This window comes from Cupressus sempervirens, chromosome 3, assembly GCF_028749045.1.
Source record: "Cupressus sempervirens isolate cs-2001-9-10 chromosome 3, ASM2874904v1, whole genome shotgun sequence".
In the NCBI taxonomy this organism is placed as follows: Eukaryota; Viridiplantae; Streptophyta; class Pinopsida; order Cupressales; family Cupressaceae; genus Cupressus; species Cupressus sempervirens.
In genome coordinates, this window is record NC_143120.1 from 227,283,673 (window position 1) to 227,303,900 (window position 20,228).

Below are 20,228 nucleotides of genomic sequence, written 5' to 3' on the forward strand. Positions count from 1 at the left end.
TTTTTCATTGTTCTCACTCCTTCCACTCCAGTCTTGGAGGTTAACACCATGGCTCTTCTTATTTCTTCTGCTGCTCCTCGCATCCCTGCACATGAACAGTATGATCACTTAGCAAATGTATTTGAAGATTTTTCAACTCTTACCAGTGGTCAAGTTTCCCAAATTGATACATCTTTGACAAGATTTGAACTCTTCATGACAGAGTCTTCTCAACATGTTCCTATGCCTTCAGTGGTATGGACTGAATCTTGCTCAGTTACTACGGATATACAATCTGGATCAATGCCAATGGTTTCCATTGTGCTTGCTTCTATGAATGAAAGTTTCAGCTTGCCTACATGGTTGAGTAAAATAAAAACAAAGAGAAGGAAAGTGGTTGTTTCTCCTGACAATCTTCTTGTTAAGAAGACTAAATCCAAATCTTTGAAAGATAAGATTGTTTTTAGAATTTTGGTTGATTTTGATAAAACTAAATTTGTTGAGGTTGCTAAGCCCTTGGTAGATAAACCTGTAAAGGAACTTACTTGTTCTAACTATAAGATTACTAAGGTTGAAGTTGGAAAGCAATCATGTTTGGGTTGTTTGCAAGAGGCTCAAGATGTATTGGTTAATGTATCAAAAAGAAATCATGAGCTTTGGAAAAAGAAGAATCGGCTGAAACAAGAGATCTCTCGTTTGAATGAGGTTATTCAGAAACAATCAAAGTGTTGTTGTTATGTCTCAAACATCTAAAGAAAGGAAGTTGATTGAAGCTTCTAAGTCTTGGATACAAGAAACCATTTCTGAAGGAGTTTGAGCCATCACAGAGACATTTGCAGTTCTTAGATGTGTCAAAGAGATGAATGAAATGGAACAAAACTTAATTTCTTCTTTGACTCAAGAAGCAGATAACCTGAAAGAAATCCTTGATGATTGGGATGAAATGATAAAATTTGACCTAGATGCTATGGTCTCATGTGACATTCTTCTGTCATGTGAAATGTTCTTTAGGTTTTAAGGACTCATTGATTACAAGGAGGAAACATTGAGGAAGCAGATCACAAAGTTGCAGATAGCCTTTGGAGATTGTCAAACAGTTGAAACGAGTGTTACTTGTGATTTGGAACAAATGAGATGTCATGTTACTGATGAATCTGGTAATCTTAGTGCAATAGAGATAGTAAATTCAGAATATACCAATAGGATTAATGCTGATGTAGATTCTGAAGATTTTGGTTCACATATGGTGAACAAGTTTGTTTTGTATAAATCTTTGACAAAACACTTGTTAGATACTACAGCAACAAATTTCAAAATCGTGCAATCAGCATATGCAAATGTCGTAAGGGTTGAAGTCATATCGAAGACTATGGAAATTGCTGGTCTTCCAACAGTGGGCAACATCATTGTCAAATTCAAGGCACTGAGAAACAATCTCTAAGATTGTTGTTTTGTTTCATGTTAGTAGTTGTAGAAGAACACATTACATGAAAAAACATAATTACATGTAATGCGAGTTACATGTATGTAAAAAAATGCAATGAGAGTTGCATGTAAACTTTTATTTTCTGTAGTTAGACTAGATCAAAGCTGGTTGAGTTGCTCCCATTTTTTCCTCCACCTTTTTTTCAACTTCTTTGCCTATATAAAAGAGTGCCCCCTCATTGCAAAATTATCATTATCTTTTATCCAAGAGAGCTCTAGAGAAATTGTGCTAGCAAAACTTTGTTTGTGTAAGCACCATTTTGAAAAAAAGTGAATACAAAGGAGCATTTGAGACTTAACTTTGATTAAGTAAGATTGTTATTTGTGTGAATTGTAAGCTTTGTCTATAATTCATCCAAGTTATCTTTGATTCGTATTATTTTGTGTTATTGGTAATTGTTTCATGTGAATTGAATAAAAAAGAACTAAGAAACAATTGAAGCCAAAGCTTGAACCAGAAGCAATTATATTTTCTTCTTAATTTGCAAAATAGTTAAGTCTTCATACTTTTAGGAGTCTTTGTGCCCTAATTGTAAAGCTTTTCGTATAGAAATACAACTGGACTTAGAGCCAAACCGCTACATTTTTAGCTAGCCTTTGAGTTAGTGAAAGTTTATTAGTATTATTGTTTCCATCTCTTGATAGAAGTGTAGTTAGAGATTCACCTTGCCCATTACTTGCTCCACGAGTAAATGGATTCTTTCTTGAAAGTTAAGAAGAAAGGATATTGGTAACACCCATTTTATAAAATCTTTCAACTTCTTGCTTACCTTGAGTTGATCCAAAGAACGGTGAGAAGGGGAAGCCTTCCTTTTAAGGTAGGAGAGACTCTGTCTCACACGCTATGGCTGGTCATCCTATTTTGCAACTGGATTTTTACCCAAAATTGTTGGTTGCAAAATATCCACCCAACAAGTTTTACTTATGTTCACTTGCATCCCCACCTCATGGAAAAATAGATCTAGATCTCTTTAGTATCCCTCATATCATGTGTGGTTTTTTCCATTAAAATAAGATCATCTTCATATTGAAGAAACTTAATTAAATAGCTAGTCAAGTGCGCCAATACCACCAAACTTGTCTATCCATTCCACTAATTTGTCAATGTACATCCCAAATAAAGGAGATAATGGGTAACTGTACTTGACCCCAATGTCACTTTCAAAATATCATGATACTCCTTGTTTGGCTTAAATGTTTGCTACAACTTGGTCATATAACCTATGGACAACAGCCCTATGTTGTTCTAGAATTCCTAATTCTCTCATTCTACTCCACAACTTTCTTTTAAGTACTATATCAAAATCTTTCCTCAAGTCAACAAGACAACAACAATTCTCTCCTCCCTAGTTATTCCAAAACTTCTCAATCAAGTGTTTTGAGTGTAATGCATTGGTTAATGGTATGATGTTTTGGCATAAAGCCTGCTTTCCCTTTCACTCTCTTTACCCTCCTTTTTAGTCTAATTACTAATGTTAGAATGTGAAGTTTCAAGTTGTTGTCTTTCATGATTGTCATTCATGTCAGCATATCCTATGCATATTTTGTGATTTGATTATATCTATTTTTGTGTACCGATATCCTTCTTGTATTATTAGAGGTGTTTAGCAAAGGACGTGCCTTATTATTTATCCTTATCCTTTTTGGTAGTGGCTCTATTTCATGTACAACATATGGTGGATCAATTGTTTAGGTTCGGCCCTATTTGGAGAGTGTTGATTTATGTTTTGGCCTTAGCAGTTACAATGTAATGTGTTGATCATATCCATTGGAACCAAAAGATTTGGAGATGGTGTAGTGTATTGCTATGATTGAACCATATTGGATTAACAAACATGGTTCATGTTTCATTCTTACCATTGAGGGATTGTTTTCAATGCAATCTTTTTAAAATGGTTTTGACCAACATGGTTGGTGGCATCAGACAATATAAGAAGAACAAAGATTTGAATTGTTTGAGTGTGGTTTGCATGATGCTTGTATGTGAAGTGAATGAAAATCTCACAAGAGAAGATCTATGTTGATGATCATGCAAGTGGATGGAATCAACCAGAGACTGATTTATCATTTCTGCATTGCAGAGTAATGGTGATAGTGTTCTTAGTGGTGGATTCAATCTCATTTCATTTATTATGGTAGTGAGCCTATTTATAATGGCAGTCTACAGTAAGCCAGTAAGCCACTTGTAAAAATAACCTTAGCCGGTGTTCATTTCATGAGAATTAGCTTCTCCGTGGTTTTTTCCAGTTTGGGCTTCCACATAAATTCAGGTGTTCTTTGTGTTGGGGTTTTTGTTTTTTCATGTTTACATCTGTTATGAATATTTGATGTGGTGACTAATAGATCAGAAAATTTTATCTGCTGGCACATTGTCTTAAGCTGGAGTGAAAGAAGTTTGGCATTGCAATTCCTTGGGTATGCTACAACTAATTTGAATGCCAATAATACTTAGGTTCCATATTTAATTTGGTTTATCCATGAGAATTATTTGTAATAAATTGCAAAAGTAATATTTGCATGTCTTTAGTTCTATGCTGGCATTGAACTGTCATTAAATGGATGCAAGATCTTACGATAACTGTTTATAGAAATGCCTAGTGGCTGTAGGTGCTCATTGGGATGCATGGAAAGTGTTTGCAAGTCTTTAGTTATATGCTGGCATTGAACTGTCATTAAATGGATGCAAGATTTTACTATAACTGTTTGTAGAAATGCCTAGTGGCTGTAGGTGCTCATTGGGATGCATGGAAAATGTTTGTCTTAATGTCTATTAGCTGTAATAGTTAATTTCAGTCATGTATATGTTTGTCAAAGGTTTGAAACAGCTAGCATATCATTTTTTTAGCAACCTTGCCTTGTCAGAAGCATTCAATAACTTTATTTGCAGCCTACAAACTTGAAGTGCACAATCTGAAAATAAAGTACAACAAGATAAAATTTGCATACAAAGTGTTTGATGAAATGTCAAGCATCTGAATAGTAAAGGAAATTGATGTTTGTCAAAGTTAGATCCAACAGGGGTTCTTTAAAATGCATTAAAATCAGAGACATATTTTTATGCTTCAAACAAACATTTTCTTGGTTGGAGAAGCTAAAACCATTTCTTCACCACCAACCACTATAAAAATTACTTTCCACATTTTCCACAAGCATACGGTGACAATTGTTAATTTAGGATAGTTCTCTATAGGATAAATATAGTTCTGCAAATATGATCATCTTTTGACTGTGGGAAGGTATAGAACATTTATCAATTACGATGTCTATACTCCTTTCAATGATGGTATATATATCTTGTATTCAATAGCCCAATCATGATGGGTCATGACTGTTCAAATAGAAAGTTATTTATGCATTTGTTAGTATACACTAACTAATCTGATCCAAAAGGGTTTGATTAGTTAGTGAATACTAACTAGCAAGTGATTACTCATACGATTAGCAATATGCCTTAACTGATCATTATTATAAGAAGCCCAATAAGAATATATATATATATATATACACACACACATATATACACATATATATATACATATATATATGTATATATATGTATATATTTATATATATATATGTATATATATGTGTATATATATGTGTATATATATATATATATACATATATACACATATATATACATATATATATACATATATACATATATATACATATATATATGTATATATATATATGTGTGTGTGTGTGTGTGTGTGTGTGTGTGCGCGCACCAAGTTCATATTAGTCTGATATGATTATGCTGGTTGGTATTCAAGCATATTTCTAAATTATATTATGAAAAGTACATATATGTGAATATATGTTTTACATATATTCACATATATGGGCAAATAGCGTTCAATATAATCTGACCGACACTATCATATATCAACAACAATCAGCTTAGATTTCATGTTGGATTGTAAAAGCCGACACTCTTTCAATCATTATTTTAATTCAACACATTTACGACAAGATGTATCTGTTCAATTGACAATGTCTGCTATTAAAAACAATTCATACAGTTTGGCGGGCACGCCAATTACCGATTCACAACCCTAGAATCTCAGCCTATATTTGATGAAAATCAAATAACTTCTTTTTTTCTTTATGTTTTCCAGTGGTAGAATTTTTTCATTAAGACATTGCTTCATACAATTCTTTCCAATAAATGAGGTTTCATGTATAATGGACCACTTTCATGACCTTCAGAAATATTTATCTATCGAGAGAAATTATTATAATACTATCTCCATTGAACTCAACAAAATATATTCTTCATTGAACCTGATACAAATTTAATAAGGCACTGTTTTGCAGATATATCAAACATGACATAGGAGACAAAACATTTATGCAGCAACGATACAAAGTCGAATATAAGTAAAAGTAATCTTCTGTGTCTTTGTAAGGTATCATTGCCATTGAATACCTTTTGTTTTCTGATGTTGATTTGATAACAGTGATTCTTCTAATATATATATATATATATATATAGGTTGCATAGCTACCATGGCTTCTTAAATAATTTTTAGAGTCTTCTCAAGAATATTTACCTATTGATATTTCAATTTCCGTTCAATCTTCCTGAAGGAATCTGTCATATGGATTCTAATGGCTCTCCTGTAGATGTCAAAAGGGCTCCTTGAACACTCTCCAAATTTGCATAGATGCATCATAAAGACTGAGGATATAAAAGAAACAATCTTCCATGCTTGCATCTAGGAAATATTTTAAAACTTAAAGGCTTGGTAAGGAACCTACTCTGATACAATGTAAAAGTTTGATTTTTAAATTTAGTTTCTGTTTCCTAGATGCATAATGTAATGCTTTCCACCTAAGATGGTATGAAACATATTTGATTCATCGATTGGAATCATCCAATCGAAGCTACAATCATTAACAGGGAGAACATCAGCCTATTTTATTTCAGTGCATATTTGGGATGCTGCAAGGGAATAAATAAATTAAAACTAATTTATCTAAGAATTTTAATTTAAGCCAAACTTGTATTTAATTAGTTATTTAATAAGGATTGGATGATATTATAAAATTGACTTCTTTTTTGGTCTTTAAAAAAAAATTAATTGAAAAGAAACTTTAAAAGTTACTTTTGGAGGAACATGAAAATTTGAGGGAAATACTGTTTTATTATTTCCAAAATTGTGTATAACGGAGAGTTGAGAGAAAAAAATATTGTAGGTATTTTATCAAAAGCCCTATTGGAGAGATTGATCTTGGTTCATCCTTTAGTAGAAAGACAAAAACCTTTTCAGCAATTAGTTTTGCAGACAAAAACCCATTTAACTAATCAAATGAATTTATCAATGGTTTACCATCATGCTTCATTGATTGGATCGATTGAACGAGATTAGTTTAATCAGAGTTTATGGTGAAAATCTAAGTCACAAGATTCGCCGAATTTCATCCTTTTGCTTCGAATTTCAGCGAATTTTAACTCTTTCCTAATGTCATCCGAATTTTATGAATTTTAACATAATACTGTAATTTAATATAATATTATTTAATTTTAAACTGATATTGAGTTATTTAGTTAAACTATTTAACAATGTTCAACTATTTTAACAATTTTGTCGATATATTAGTAATATTAAAAAACATATAAATATATATAACTAAATTTTAATGTCGAATTTTTTTTCCGAACTTTTACCCTTGCCGGATTTCATTCGAATTTTATGATCGACGAACTCGAACTCGAATTCGAACCTTGTGACTTAGGTGAAAATATTGAAGATTTTATTATTTTGAATGCTACAGTACTTACTATTGTTTAAAGAAGTAGTCAGCATCTTTCTAGTTATATATATCATGTTGGATGGCACTTATTGTGATTTTGGTGATTTTATAATGTGAATATAGTGTTTGACAAATATATGCTCAGTTACTGGGTTTTGCTATTTAGTTGTAGGTCCTGATCCTGGTACAGTTTTGGTACTGGTTCTTCTGGGGTACTTGACGGGTTCTCTGTGGGTCCTTCTATGAAGAACCTACAGTGAACCTAGGCACCTAGGAAGTACCCCAGGGCGATAGGTTAGTTTATGTATGTATTTCTGATTTGTTCATCAGCATGTTCTTTCTATCAGCTTTAGATACTGTCTTGCAACAGGTTGGTAATATTATTCAAGCCAAAATTGTTCTATGTAATGCCCTTAGTTTATGATAGTAGTGAACAATAATCTACTTCGATTCATTTGAAGGTCAGGGATTGATTATTTTTCATTTGTAGATCTAAGGACATGACTGTTGATAGATTTGTAAATGCTAGCCAATAGTTATGTTTGTTGATCATGGTCATATTCATGTCAATTGCTAATGCATGTAATCTGAAACTGTTTCAGTATTACAATTAATTAATTTATAACTTTATTGGCTATTATGAATTTATGAGTACCACCCTTCTTTTATATTTGTAAGTTCAATGTTATAACATACATACATGCATACATATACGGATGAACCCAAACCTGCAAGGGAGGAAAAATTGCCGTACCCATGTAAATGAACCTTGTATCCGTACCCGAATAGGAATCCGAATCGGCAACTTAGAATATATGGTGTCAAAATGAAAGATGCTTTAAAAAAATTGTTTTCTCTTGTACAATTTTTTGGTAAAACATCCACAACATTTAATGATAGACCATTGACAAACCTCTGCTTTCTCCGAGATTCAAAGTATATTATCCTTTGACTATGGCAGGTGTGCAATTCTTTTCCCTGCACTATAAAGCTTTTTACGTGATTCTTCTTCTTTTCATTAGGTCTCTTTCAATTGAATAATGATTGGAGAGCTCTTGTTAATTAAACTTATCTTGAAAACCTTTAAAATGTTCTCAATTCATCCCAACTTTGTCTAAGAGATGCAAGAAAAGAACATGTTCTTTCTTCCATAATTTAATTGACAAACAAGATGAAATACTCAATGCTCTAAAATTCTCTGAATGCTCAAATCCCTTTGAAGCCCAAATATTGAAATCGCTGAAACTATAATTACCAATTGAATTGAATGTTGACATGCAAGAAAAATTGACTACCCAGCAGGCTGGTTATTAAATATTTAAATCTCCCATTCTAAAATGCATTTTAGAATACAAGTTTGAATAACCTCCTCTCCCCATTATTTACTAGAAGTCTTAAGATGGTTCACCTAGAAAACAATAGCTACATGAATGTGGAAATATAGATTAAATTTTTTGAAAATCTTACAGTTTATAAAAGGTGTCAATCCAGTTGCAAAAAGTACCTATCAATAATCTTCAATTGCCCACAAGGCAGCCATAATCCTATGTCACCAGTGTGGAGCCATCCATCCTCATCAAGTATTTCTTGTCTGCATAGCCTTTACAAATTCATCAATGGTGCACCTAGAACTATTTTATGTATTTCACAAGTTTTAGAGAGGAAAATATAGATAGAATAGAGAAAAACAGGTAGAACATTTCAAGTCATAAAAAATACAGAGCTACTCTTAATGGCATCCGAGATAAGAAAATAATAATGACATCGAGAATAATGATCAGATTTTAATTACGTTTGTGAATCAGCCTTATAGTAGCCCTTGAAAATAATGGGTCCCCTCACACATATTTCTCCACGAGGATGTGGTTGGTCTTCAGATGTATAATTCATTTCTGGGACATCAACTAGTTTTACTTCTGCAAGATAAATTTCGATCCACTTGAACAGATTAATAAAAAAGAATCCAATATCATCAATGTGCACACTATTGGAAAATATTTTTAAAAATCTCATATAGATGATTAACTCAAAATATATAAATTTTGATGGTAAAGAAAAATCTTAGGCAGAGAAAAGAACAGTACCACATGCAGGATTAGGAGATCCAACATGACCAGACAGATTGTCACCCTCATCAGAAATGCAAATACTGCAAGAAGTCTCTGTCATCCCATATCCCTCAGAGACTCTTCCACCAAAACAACTGCAAAGGCATAAAAACAGTAATGCATAAGAGAATCTAATAAAAGAAAACCATTAAATGAGAAAAGGCATGCAAAATTTTAAATAAATGTAAATCATGTCGAGAAAAAATATTCCAGATACATACATTTTTAGGAAATCCATAACTTCAGGAGATATAGGTGATGCCCCTGAAAACAAAATGCGGACACGACCTCCAAGTCTTGCCCTTATTTTGTTAAAGACTAACTTGTCCCAAATTGGAGATGGGGTCTTCCCTGAGAATATGTAAGTACAAAATCAGATTTTCCTGTGCTAGTCGCAATCAAGTATAATGAACTAATAACTGCATCTTGAAACTACCTATGACTTAAAACCCATAACGATATAAATGTTGATTAGTAGGAGATAATTTCCACATCAAGTCAAATTGTGATATTGCTATCAAGATTTAACTGTGTAGTTTTTGAGTCAAACTCATTGACCCATGTTTCATGAGTAGTGATTCAACACGAATCCATCTCTTATTAGTATAAATGGAACATGTAGCACTCATTGGATCTAGGTGATGCTCATAGAGGTGAAGCACTGGGACTTCTCGGGAGGTCACCCATCCCAATACTACTCTAGCTTGAGCTCACTTAACTATGGAGTTTCCTCCATGGTTAAACCCACTCTGCTTACAACCTCATTTTCAAAACCTTCACCAAGTGTTGTGCCTTATGAACCATTCATTAGAAAGCCCCTTAAGCTCATCAATTGATAAGTAGGAGATAATTTCCACAACAAGTGAAGCACCGGGACTTGCTATGGAAATTATCTCCTACTTATCAATTGATGAGCTTAAGGGGCTTTCTAATGAATGGTTCACAAGGCACAACACTTCGTGAAGGTTATGCAAATGAAGTTGTAAGCAGAGTGGGTTTAACCATGGAGGAAACTCCATAGTTAAGTGCACTCAAGATGTAGTATTGGGATGGGTGACCTCTCGGGAAGTCCTGGTGCTTCACCTCTGTGAGCATCACCTAGATCCAATGAGTGCTAAGTGTTCCATTTATTTTCATGAGAGATGGATTCATGTTGAATCACTACTCATGAAACATGGGTCAATGAGTTTGACTCAAAAACTACATAGTTAAATCCTGATAGCAATATCATGATATAAATGTTGACAAGTACAATGCACAATATGCTCAAATAATTTTAAAAATATCTCAATCGCACAAATTATCCAATAAAATTTGCAATGGACACAAATGGAAACTATGGTACCCAGCCACAAGTTTCTTTTCATCACTACTATAAGAAAAATGCCTAAGATATTTGCCATAGTTTGTCTCTCCAAGAGCTAAATCTTATATGAAAAAGAAAAAGAAATTTCAACAGTAATCTGAAGTTTGTATGATGGAATTTGATATTCAAAAAAGGCAATCCTTGGATAGCAGATGCCAGAAGATTAAAAGCACAGCACAAGGATATACAACATGGGTTAGCATTAAAACTTAATTACAATCATTGACAGACTTTCTAGCTCAATCATAAAATTGTAGATTAGAACAAAATGGTTCGTCAAGTAGTTCCATTATAATCTCAGTTATACTAAATTATTGTTGATAGCCAAAACATATCTTGCAAATCTAATCCAAGTATAAATCAGTTCAATTTGGCCATGAATATGCTACTTCTACATATATTTTCATATAGGATAGCCATTTTCGTTAGAACATCCCAATCATGGTCAAGTGATGTTCAAATTGTCAAACTATTCTCAATGATCTTAACCATTGCATTTATCCTATAAGCCAGTGATAACCTTTGTTGATGTTTTGTACCATCTGTCAGATAAATCCTACGAGATTAAAATATTGAAGATATATATATATACATATATATATATGTATATATGTATATATATATATATATGTATATATATATGTATATACATATGTATATACATATGTATATACATATGTATATACATATGTATATACATATACATATGTATATACATATGTATATACATATATATATATATACATATGTATATACATATATATATACATATATATATATATATATATATATATATACATATATATATATATATATACATATATATATATGTATATATATGTATATATATATATATGGTTACATAATCAATTATTATAATATTAATCTCACCATAATGAATAGACATGTCCCAAGAAGGGAATGTCTCTCTTTGCCTCATTCCCAAATAAAAATGCAAGAGAGATTGTTGTATTTAAATAATACAGTAATCATAGGCAATATTATTAGATTTACAACAATCCTCTAATTTAACATGGTATTAGAGTAGGTTTGAACCACTAGGAATCTAAATACTTTTTTTTATTCTTGGATGAACATTGTATCAAAGCAATGAGGTTTCACAAATAACAAAAGTGTTGATCAGAATTATGTATGTAAGGTCGTGATTTTTTTTGCAACACTAACATGTGTGACTACTCTATTGTGTTTTCTAGTGAAATTAATATTGGTTTAGTAGTGGTATTTGTATGCGAGGAATGTGTCAATGAACAAAGGATTGATATGGAGTAATAAATTTATATACTTCTGAAGGGCAATTTGATAAGCTCCATAATATAATGCTCTTATATAATTCCATCTCTTTTTGATTTAGCGAATATCAAAATGGTAGAGGATTATATTACTATTGATCATTGGTGTGACTTATGAGTTCCTTGATAAAACTTGATGAAAACCAGCTATGAAGGGTCTCAACAACTTCGAGTGCGTGGTCTACCTCATTGACCTTGAGGATCACAAGAAGCTGTGGTTGCTTCCCAAATGCAACCAAGTCTTTCATCTGGAGTGCTTCAATACACCGCTCCTCACCATCACTAAGGGTCCCTTCTGTAAAATGAGCCTTCTTTTGAGCACCGATTTGATGCCACGAGCACAATTTTTGGCGTTGAACTGCAGTTGTCTCATGAGCAGCTCAGTTCTAATTTTCTCGTCATAAAATAAATAAATTATTAAAACTTTGTTATGGGCTTATTGATTTAGCTTATCTCGGATCCATTCTATTTTAATTGTTTTTGAAGGTGTTTGTCGTGCCTCCTATCGGCACTCAGTTTCTCCCTTGATGAGGAATTTATGTCTGTAAGGTTGAGTTGTTTTGGCATGTGATTTGGATTATTTTAATTGTTTTGTGAATTCCTATTGGAATTTTGTATTGTTCGCCATTTCGGAAGTGGACGATCTTCCGTACTTGGCTATTTCAATTTTAGTGGGATTTAATCCTCACCCCTATTCCGTACCCTGAACTACTTTGCTTCAAATCTAGCACATCTGGAGCACCATTCTTATCTGCATAAATATATATATTTCTTAATTTAATTGCACATATTTGTGTTGGTTTATATTTTTTATTGGCAAGTGTCTTCTTATATAATTGATTTAGCTTGCACTGGATTTGACATTGTAGAAGTCACACCCTCCATTATTCCTTGGCATAGGTCTATCTCCATCCGTACAGGCCAATAACCATACAACCCACCAACACACATAACCTTGTCATACACTAACACCCAACCTCTACCATACGCCATCATCTCACATTACTGTAAGGTCATCCCTCCATCACCCATCGTACATCACATTTTCCTAGACACCATCATACGATATACTTGCCCAGACACCACCGTACAACATGCTTGCCCAGACACCATCATACAACATACACTACATTGTACTGTCTCATTCACATCACCATACACACACTAGTTTCCATCATATGGTCAAAGGTAGGTTTCTACGAAATCTTCCTATTTGTACAGAATTGCGTAATTGGTCTCCATATGAAGTTACTAGGGGTTTCTTTACTTGGAAAAGTGCATCACAATCACCAAGAGAATTCACCTTTTTTGTTTTTCCATCATACAACAAATCTGTATGAAATTTGAAGTATGCAGCAACTCTAGTTATGAATGGCTTCAAAACATTATAGTGGTATTAGAGCTAGTGATCATGCTAGTCTGTGGACAGTGAATGAAAATTTATAGCTAAAAATGAAGGAGATCCCACTCAGTTGATAGAATGACAGATCAAGAACCCACTCCTATAGAAGTCATAGCACTACTAAGAGATCTCTCAAGGAATCAAGCACAAATCAATGACACCCAACAACTTATGGAAGAAACTCTTCAGAAACTGGTGGAAAACAAGATATCTGACGAAGAAAATGTTCACAGTGCCGATTCAGTCTTGGGAAAGGAAAATCATCATCCAACACGCCCTCGACCTTTCATGCCAACTTTCCCTCCACAGATGGGAATACCACATGGAGGAAGGAAACCAAACTTTGAGGAAGTGTAAGCATAGTTGAAAGAAAACTGGAAGAATGAAAACTTGGAAGAGGATATATCCTACAAAGATTATGTGAAATTGAGAATGCGATATTCAAGAGGCAGAAACTAAGGATATTTGAACGATGATCTCAGAAGGAAATTGAGTAAAGTGAATTTGTTTCCATTTGATGGATCTGGATCCATATCTGCCCAGGCATGGGCAATGAAGGCTAACACCTACTTCTATCTCAGTCTGATGCCAGAAGAGGAAGCAATTAAATATGTAGCACTCCATTTCGAGGGAGTGGCACATGAATGGTGGCATCATGACACCATTACACTAGGACATGACCAAGTAAATACTTATGCAGAATTCATTGAAAGACTGATAGATCAGTTTGATGGTAAAGATCCAAAACTTGATTTTAAAGAACTACCATAGTAAAGGCAAACAAGATCGGTCGACTAGTACATCACAGAATAGCAAAAAATCTTTGTATTGGTTACAAACATTTTTGAAAGGAGACAAATAGTACTATTCATCAGAACCACTAAGGGGTTGGGTAAAGAGTTTCAATCCTACCACCCTCTCAGAGGCTATCAAAAAGGTGCAAGTATAGAAACATCATTGACATCATCCTCCCGAGGTTACTCCCACCCATAACCTCCATTGGTTTTGAGAGATGAGGATAAAAAAACCCTTGCCAAAGAAGCCTTCGTTGGACGAAGCTACCAAATAGGAACTTTGAAGGAAGAAGTTGTGTTTCACCTATAAGGAGCAGTGGGAACCTGGTAATAGATGCCTTGGAAAAGGGAAAATACACTACATAGAAGTTGTATTTGACGATGAGGATGATCAGGAAAATTTACCCCCAAAGGGTGGTCACTCATAAGACTCCAAGATGGTCAGCCTAAACTGTACGGAGAAGATAGCTGCATTGGTACTATGCAGAGGAACCATGGTAGTCCACACACTCTAAACTTTATAAACTCATCTTTCATGAAATGAAGACATCTACCTATGGAGGCACATGCAAGACTCCAAGTCAAGGTCACCAGAGGAACACTCTTACCATGCATGCACCTTGTTCCCCAGCTAAGTATCACCATGGCTAATCAAATAGTAACAAAGGATTTCTTCATAGTAGACCTTTGGAACTATGTTTCAGCACAACAATAGGCATGGGTCAAATGATTGCATCTCGGGGAAAACTATTACAATACAATGTGTCACATGTCTATCAGGATGACACTCTTCAAAGCACTCTATGGGTATGTGGCCTTTTCATTTGTGGAGATGGTTTTGGGTGACACCTATGCACTTAGGGGAAAAAAATGGTTGCAGGAAGGACAAGACATTTTGAGATTTTTTGACGAAAATTAGCAAAGGGCATAGAATCAACAAAAGATCTATGCCGACAGACATCGAGTACCTAAGAGAAGTTTGGAGGTTGGTGATTTGGTCTATCATAAACTCCATTTGTATAGGCAATCATCATTATAGGCAAAGGGAAAAGAGAAACTGAGGTTGCATTTTTATGATCCCTAACATGTAACTCACGGAATCAGTGAAGTTGCCTATGAATTTTAACTACTAGAGGGAAGCCGCATCCACAATGTTTTTAATATATCCTACCTAAAAAAAGTCATGGGAGAGAATGTAACAATAACCACTAACCTTTCACCACTCAATGAAGAAGGGAAATTGGTATTGGAACCCGATGAAATCATTGATGTTCAGGAGAAGACACTGCAAAACAACACCACAAGTGAATACTTGGTACGATGGAAACACTTGCAGCTCGACGACGCCACTTGGGAAGGTGAACACATTCTCCAACACCCGGCATTGCGTTGTCTCGAAGATGACCAAAATTTGGGACGGAAGGACAGTAATGTTCCCATCATAATAAATTATTAATCCTTTGTTTATGGGCTGATTGATTTAGCTTATCTCAGACCCATTTTATTTTAATTGTTTCCATAAGTGTTTTCCATGACTCCTGTCAGCACTTTGTTTCTCCCTTGATGGTGTATTTATGTCCATGAGGTTGAGTTATTTTGGCATGTGAATTAGTTTATTTTTATTGTACTGTGAATTCCTATTGAAGTTCTATATTGTTCACCATTTCGAAAGTGGAAGATCTAAAGAGCACATCATTATACTGAGAGGGTGGTGAATCAGTATAATAATAATTTTGCCAATTTAAAACTTTTATCCACACAAGTAACTTCAAATAACTTTTAAGAACTGAAATCAACAATTTTGCACATGAACACAATGACACAAAGGTTTACGTGGAAACCCAATGTGGGAGAAAACCACAGCAGAATAATTGTTTTATATAAACTCCGTTCTTTTACAAAATGGTTTGTAGGCATCAACCTACTAGAGGCTACAACCTCTATGTTTATGAGCACTGATTTAGTGGAAGCTCCAATCTCCACACTTCACAGGCTTTGACCTACTAGAAGCACCAACCCCCACTGTTGTCTTCGTGAGCACCAATCCATTGCATACAAACTTCCTTTCCACCTTGACACTATTGCTTTACTCAACTGATGATGGATACATTTATTTCAGAAACTCTTTTCTTCAATTTAATATTTTATCTATTTTTAAATCCCCACTCATCTATAATATATTCTTCGTTATATTCTTTTTAAAGAAGCAACAATCTTCCCTATTTATTTCATCTTTTATAATTCTACCTCATAATATATACATTTATATGTACATATACGTCATAAATAAATCTGAATATAGATATATTCTATTTTTTACTTCACCAATCTGCTCTATCCTCTTTCTTCTTCAAAACACACACTTTTCTCTTTTGATTTTACTTTTTATTCCTCATTCTTCTTATCACTCACTTTTTATTTTCAAATAATAGATTCACTATTTATATTTATTTTTAATCCAAATAAGAGATACATGTCTTAAGAAAAGATACTTCCCAAAGTTTGTGTCTTTTATTAGTCCCTACCTTATAGGCAGGAGACTATAGTTTTTGCCCTGTTTATAATATTACTATTTTTTTCAAAAATCTCAAAATATTACCAAATGTTAAATGTTATCAATATTATTATTAAAATACATATTTTTCACACTTAAATGCTATTTATTTATTGGTTATTACTATTTTTGCTAGTGGTTTAAACATTTTTGAAAATCCATTGAAATTCTTTTATTGCTATGTGAAAGAAAAGTGGCTTAAATAAAGGACGACATTTAATTTGGCCTTAGTGGTTGCATTATATTCATTAAACTTCCACCATATATGCATTTTATTGTGCATTGCATTTCATGCCTAACTTGTGGTTAAAACTTATTGTTTTTATGAGTTTAAATTTATCATTTTCAAATTTAATTATAAAATGCATAATTAGATGCAAGTTTTTAAACTACATAATTTCTATTAAATACTTTTTAATGATTTGATTGGGTGAATTGTTTTGAGTCTTATATGCGCATGATTGAAGTTAAATATTTTTATTTGTGAGTAAGTTAGTTTAGATGTTTATACTTTCAATATTCTATTTTAAGAATTAATTTTTTTCATTCAACTAAAATATTTAAAAAAAAATTATCTATACTTATATTATATAATACTTTAAGAAACACTATTATATATTATTATTAAAATATTTTTATTTTCATATTATAATTTATTTATAATAGTATATATCATATATATGAATAGAATTTAAATATATAAGATTTGTGTTGATTAAAATATTTTATATACTATGATAAATTTATTATTTTAACATTAGATTTATACTAAAAACTATTAAAATTAAGGCAAGTACTAAGCCATTATACAGCACTTGTTTTATATTTTATACTTGCTTTCTGGAATACTCACAAAGCTTTGGTGTTTTTTGGGTTGGGTTGGAGATAAGTAAAACCACTGGTGTAGTTGTCTTTCTCCATTATATTCTATGGCTCATTCTACCTTGTGGCTTTCTTGTATTTTATATTATTTGGGTTTTTTTTGTTCATATGACGTCAATATTGGATTTGTATTGTATTGCAACAGCCTTGTATATTTTTATAAAGGGTTTGTATTTGGTGCAGGGATTCCATTCTCAAGAACACATCAAAATAGAGTTATACAGGGTTCATATTTTTCAAGTAATGAAAGCCCCAAGTCAAAGTGGTATGTTATGTACTCCTTGGATAAAAATGGTGTTCAACATTATACTTTAGCAGAGGATGTCTACTCTCATTATGAAATTAATAGCACATAGTTTTTGTCATTGTATGGAAGACTCCAAACATCTTTATTCTTCTTCTTTCCGTAATTTTCTATGTTCTGGGCATTTTTTATATTTGTAGTTACTAACTTTTAGTTTGTGCTACCATTTAATGTGAAGCTCCTCCTTGGCCACGTATCCATTCTCCTCCTTAGCCAGGTACATATTCTTTGACATCTATTTTTAAAGGAAATATTTTTTTAAGATAGGGCTTTGTTTTCATAGTGAATATTCTAGTGTTTGGCCCATCTGGTAATAAATTTCATAATTTCTTTCTGCTATCTGAGTAATCTTTTTTTTGCCTTCAAATTTTTAGACTGATTGTTACATGTGATATTTTGAGGGACAAATTGATGTATTCAGATATCTTTTCTCTAAAAGATCAAGACATGGTTTAGTAAGAAAAAAGGTTTGATGGATTAAGCAAGAGTTAAGTAAGAGTCATGGTCATGAATAGGAAGTTTTTCCACATACTACATCAACTTTTGTTGCATGCCCTAGGACAAAAATGCCTCAAGAATCTGGACGCAAAGATGAAGATGAGAATGGAAGTGATGGAAAGTTGATTAAAAATGAAAGCCCTTGTTCTTAAGTCTAGTTTGAACAGTTCATCTTTCCACCTAGTAATCATGAAGGCCTTCTGATTAAGAAATAAATTGAAGAAGTTATCGAAAGAAATGATGCAAAGGTTGAGAGTTCTTTAGAAAATATTTGAGTTTGGAATATGTGAAAGTAGATGATCTTGCTAGCCAAATTGGCAGTCGAGGGAAGCATTTAAATAATGGAGAAGATATTTTCAAAGGCATGAAGATTTTTTCAGTTCTTATACAATATTATGATACAAAGCTCATTTAAAACCCTCCATCAAGGTATAGAAAATGTTAGAGGCACCGATTTTTTTCGACAAAGCTAGATACATGTCTCTAAACAAATAAGCTTTTTGTAGCCATATAATCTAAGTGTTCTAACATAATGTAGAAAAATCTTTGTAGACTCCATGAAAGACATTGAGTAAACCTTTTCTAGTAACCCCAATAGAACCAAATACCTCCATAGTGTCAATCATTTTCTTGTGGATTTCAGAAATAACTTAAACACTAAAGGAGGTAAGTATTAAAAGTCTATAAAAAATCCATATTTTTAAGGCTCAAATTGTTGTCTGTGAAATGCATCTTCTTATGATGTGGCATTTTTGCACGGGAAGAAGAATTTGTGAGACCAGGAATGATGAGACTTGCATATTTATTTGCAAGTTGTGAAGAACTATAATATTGTGGATTCTAGCCATGCCAATAGTGTTGCCAGATCAGATCACTCTGATGCCTCTGTTATTAATGGTGGGGGGGCTTTTGGATTGTTAGGATTGTCTCCTGCTCTTGTAACTATATTTGATATTCCTCCTTGTCTATCTGTCACACTTTGGCTAAATCTTGCCTCACAATTTGGAAACAATTGGCCTTTACAATAGCTAGAATACAGGTATATGCAATGTACTATGCAATGATTTTCTGGAACATTTAGAATACTTGGATAAATAAATCTTCAACTCTATTATTTATATTAGATTATGATTCAAAGAACTTAGTTTGTCACACACAATATTACAATTTATTTCAATATTATCATCAATCTTCCTCAACATATACAACACTGCCCATAATAATTTTTGAAATGATTTTTTTTTAGCATTATTTAGTTCGCAATAATCATATTGCCCATCCAACTAGAATATTTCTTTTCTATGTTTAGTTCAAAAATTTGTTCATTTATGTTTAAATAATTGTTCATGGTGTTTCTCCTTTTTCTATTCTTTCCACAATGATTTTTAGGTAGATATTAATTTTTTAAAGGTTTGTAGCCTCATGTTTAGATGTTAACAATGCCTTTAGAACTATTCTAACAAAGTCCCTCATTTTATTTTTTTATCCGAGCACAAGCAACAATAATGGTCTTAACTATTTTTTGTCTAATTGTTTTGGGATTTACCAATACACAACTAAAGTAGTTTTTCTCTTCATTTTAGGAAACATATGGAGGTGTTTCAATGCATTTCTTTATTATTTTCCCTCTTGACAAATGGAGAATATTGTTGCTACTGTCATTAATATATTATGGCCTATATTGCATATTCCTTTCAATATTATTGATTTTATTTCAAATAAAAAATTCAGATTTCTTCCAAGTTCAAACATTATTACAAATGTTGTTTATTTATTGGATTCTATT

The 20,228-nt window shown here is 32.8% G+C and overlaps 1 protein-coding gene across 2 annotated transcripts in view; it reads right to left on the reverse strand.

The window, feature by feature from the left end:
- Positions 1 to 20,228, reverse strand: part of LOC149565663 (long chain acyl-CoA synthetase 6, peroxisomal-like) — a 227,053-nt gene that overhangs the window by 5,436 nt on the left and 201,389 nt on the right. For both annotated transcript variants that reach the window (XM_089817216.1, XM_089817217.1), the window contains 4 exons: positions 9,554 to 9,683; positions 9,309 to 9,427; positions 9,017 to 9,140; positions 8,729 to 8,815 (listed from right to left, as the gene is read on the reverse strand). In XM_089817216.1, coding sequence (XP_089673342.1) covers positions 8,729 to 8,815; positions 9,017 to 9,140; positions 9,309 to 9,427; positions 9,554 to 9,683 — 460 coding nt within the window. The remainder of the gene's footprint in view (positions 1 to 8,728; positions 8,816 to 9,016; positions 9,141 to 9,308; positions 9,428 to 9,553; positions 9,684 to 20,228) is intronic.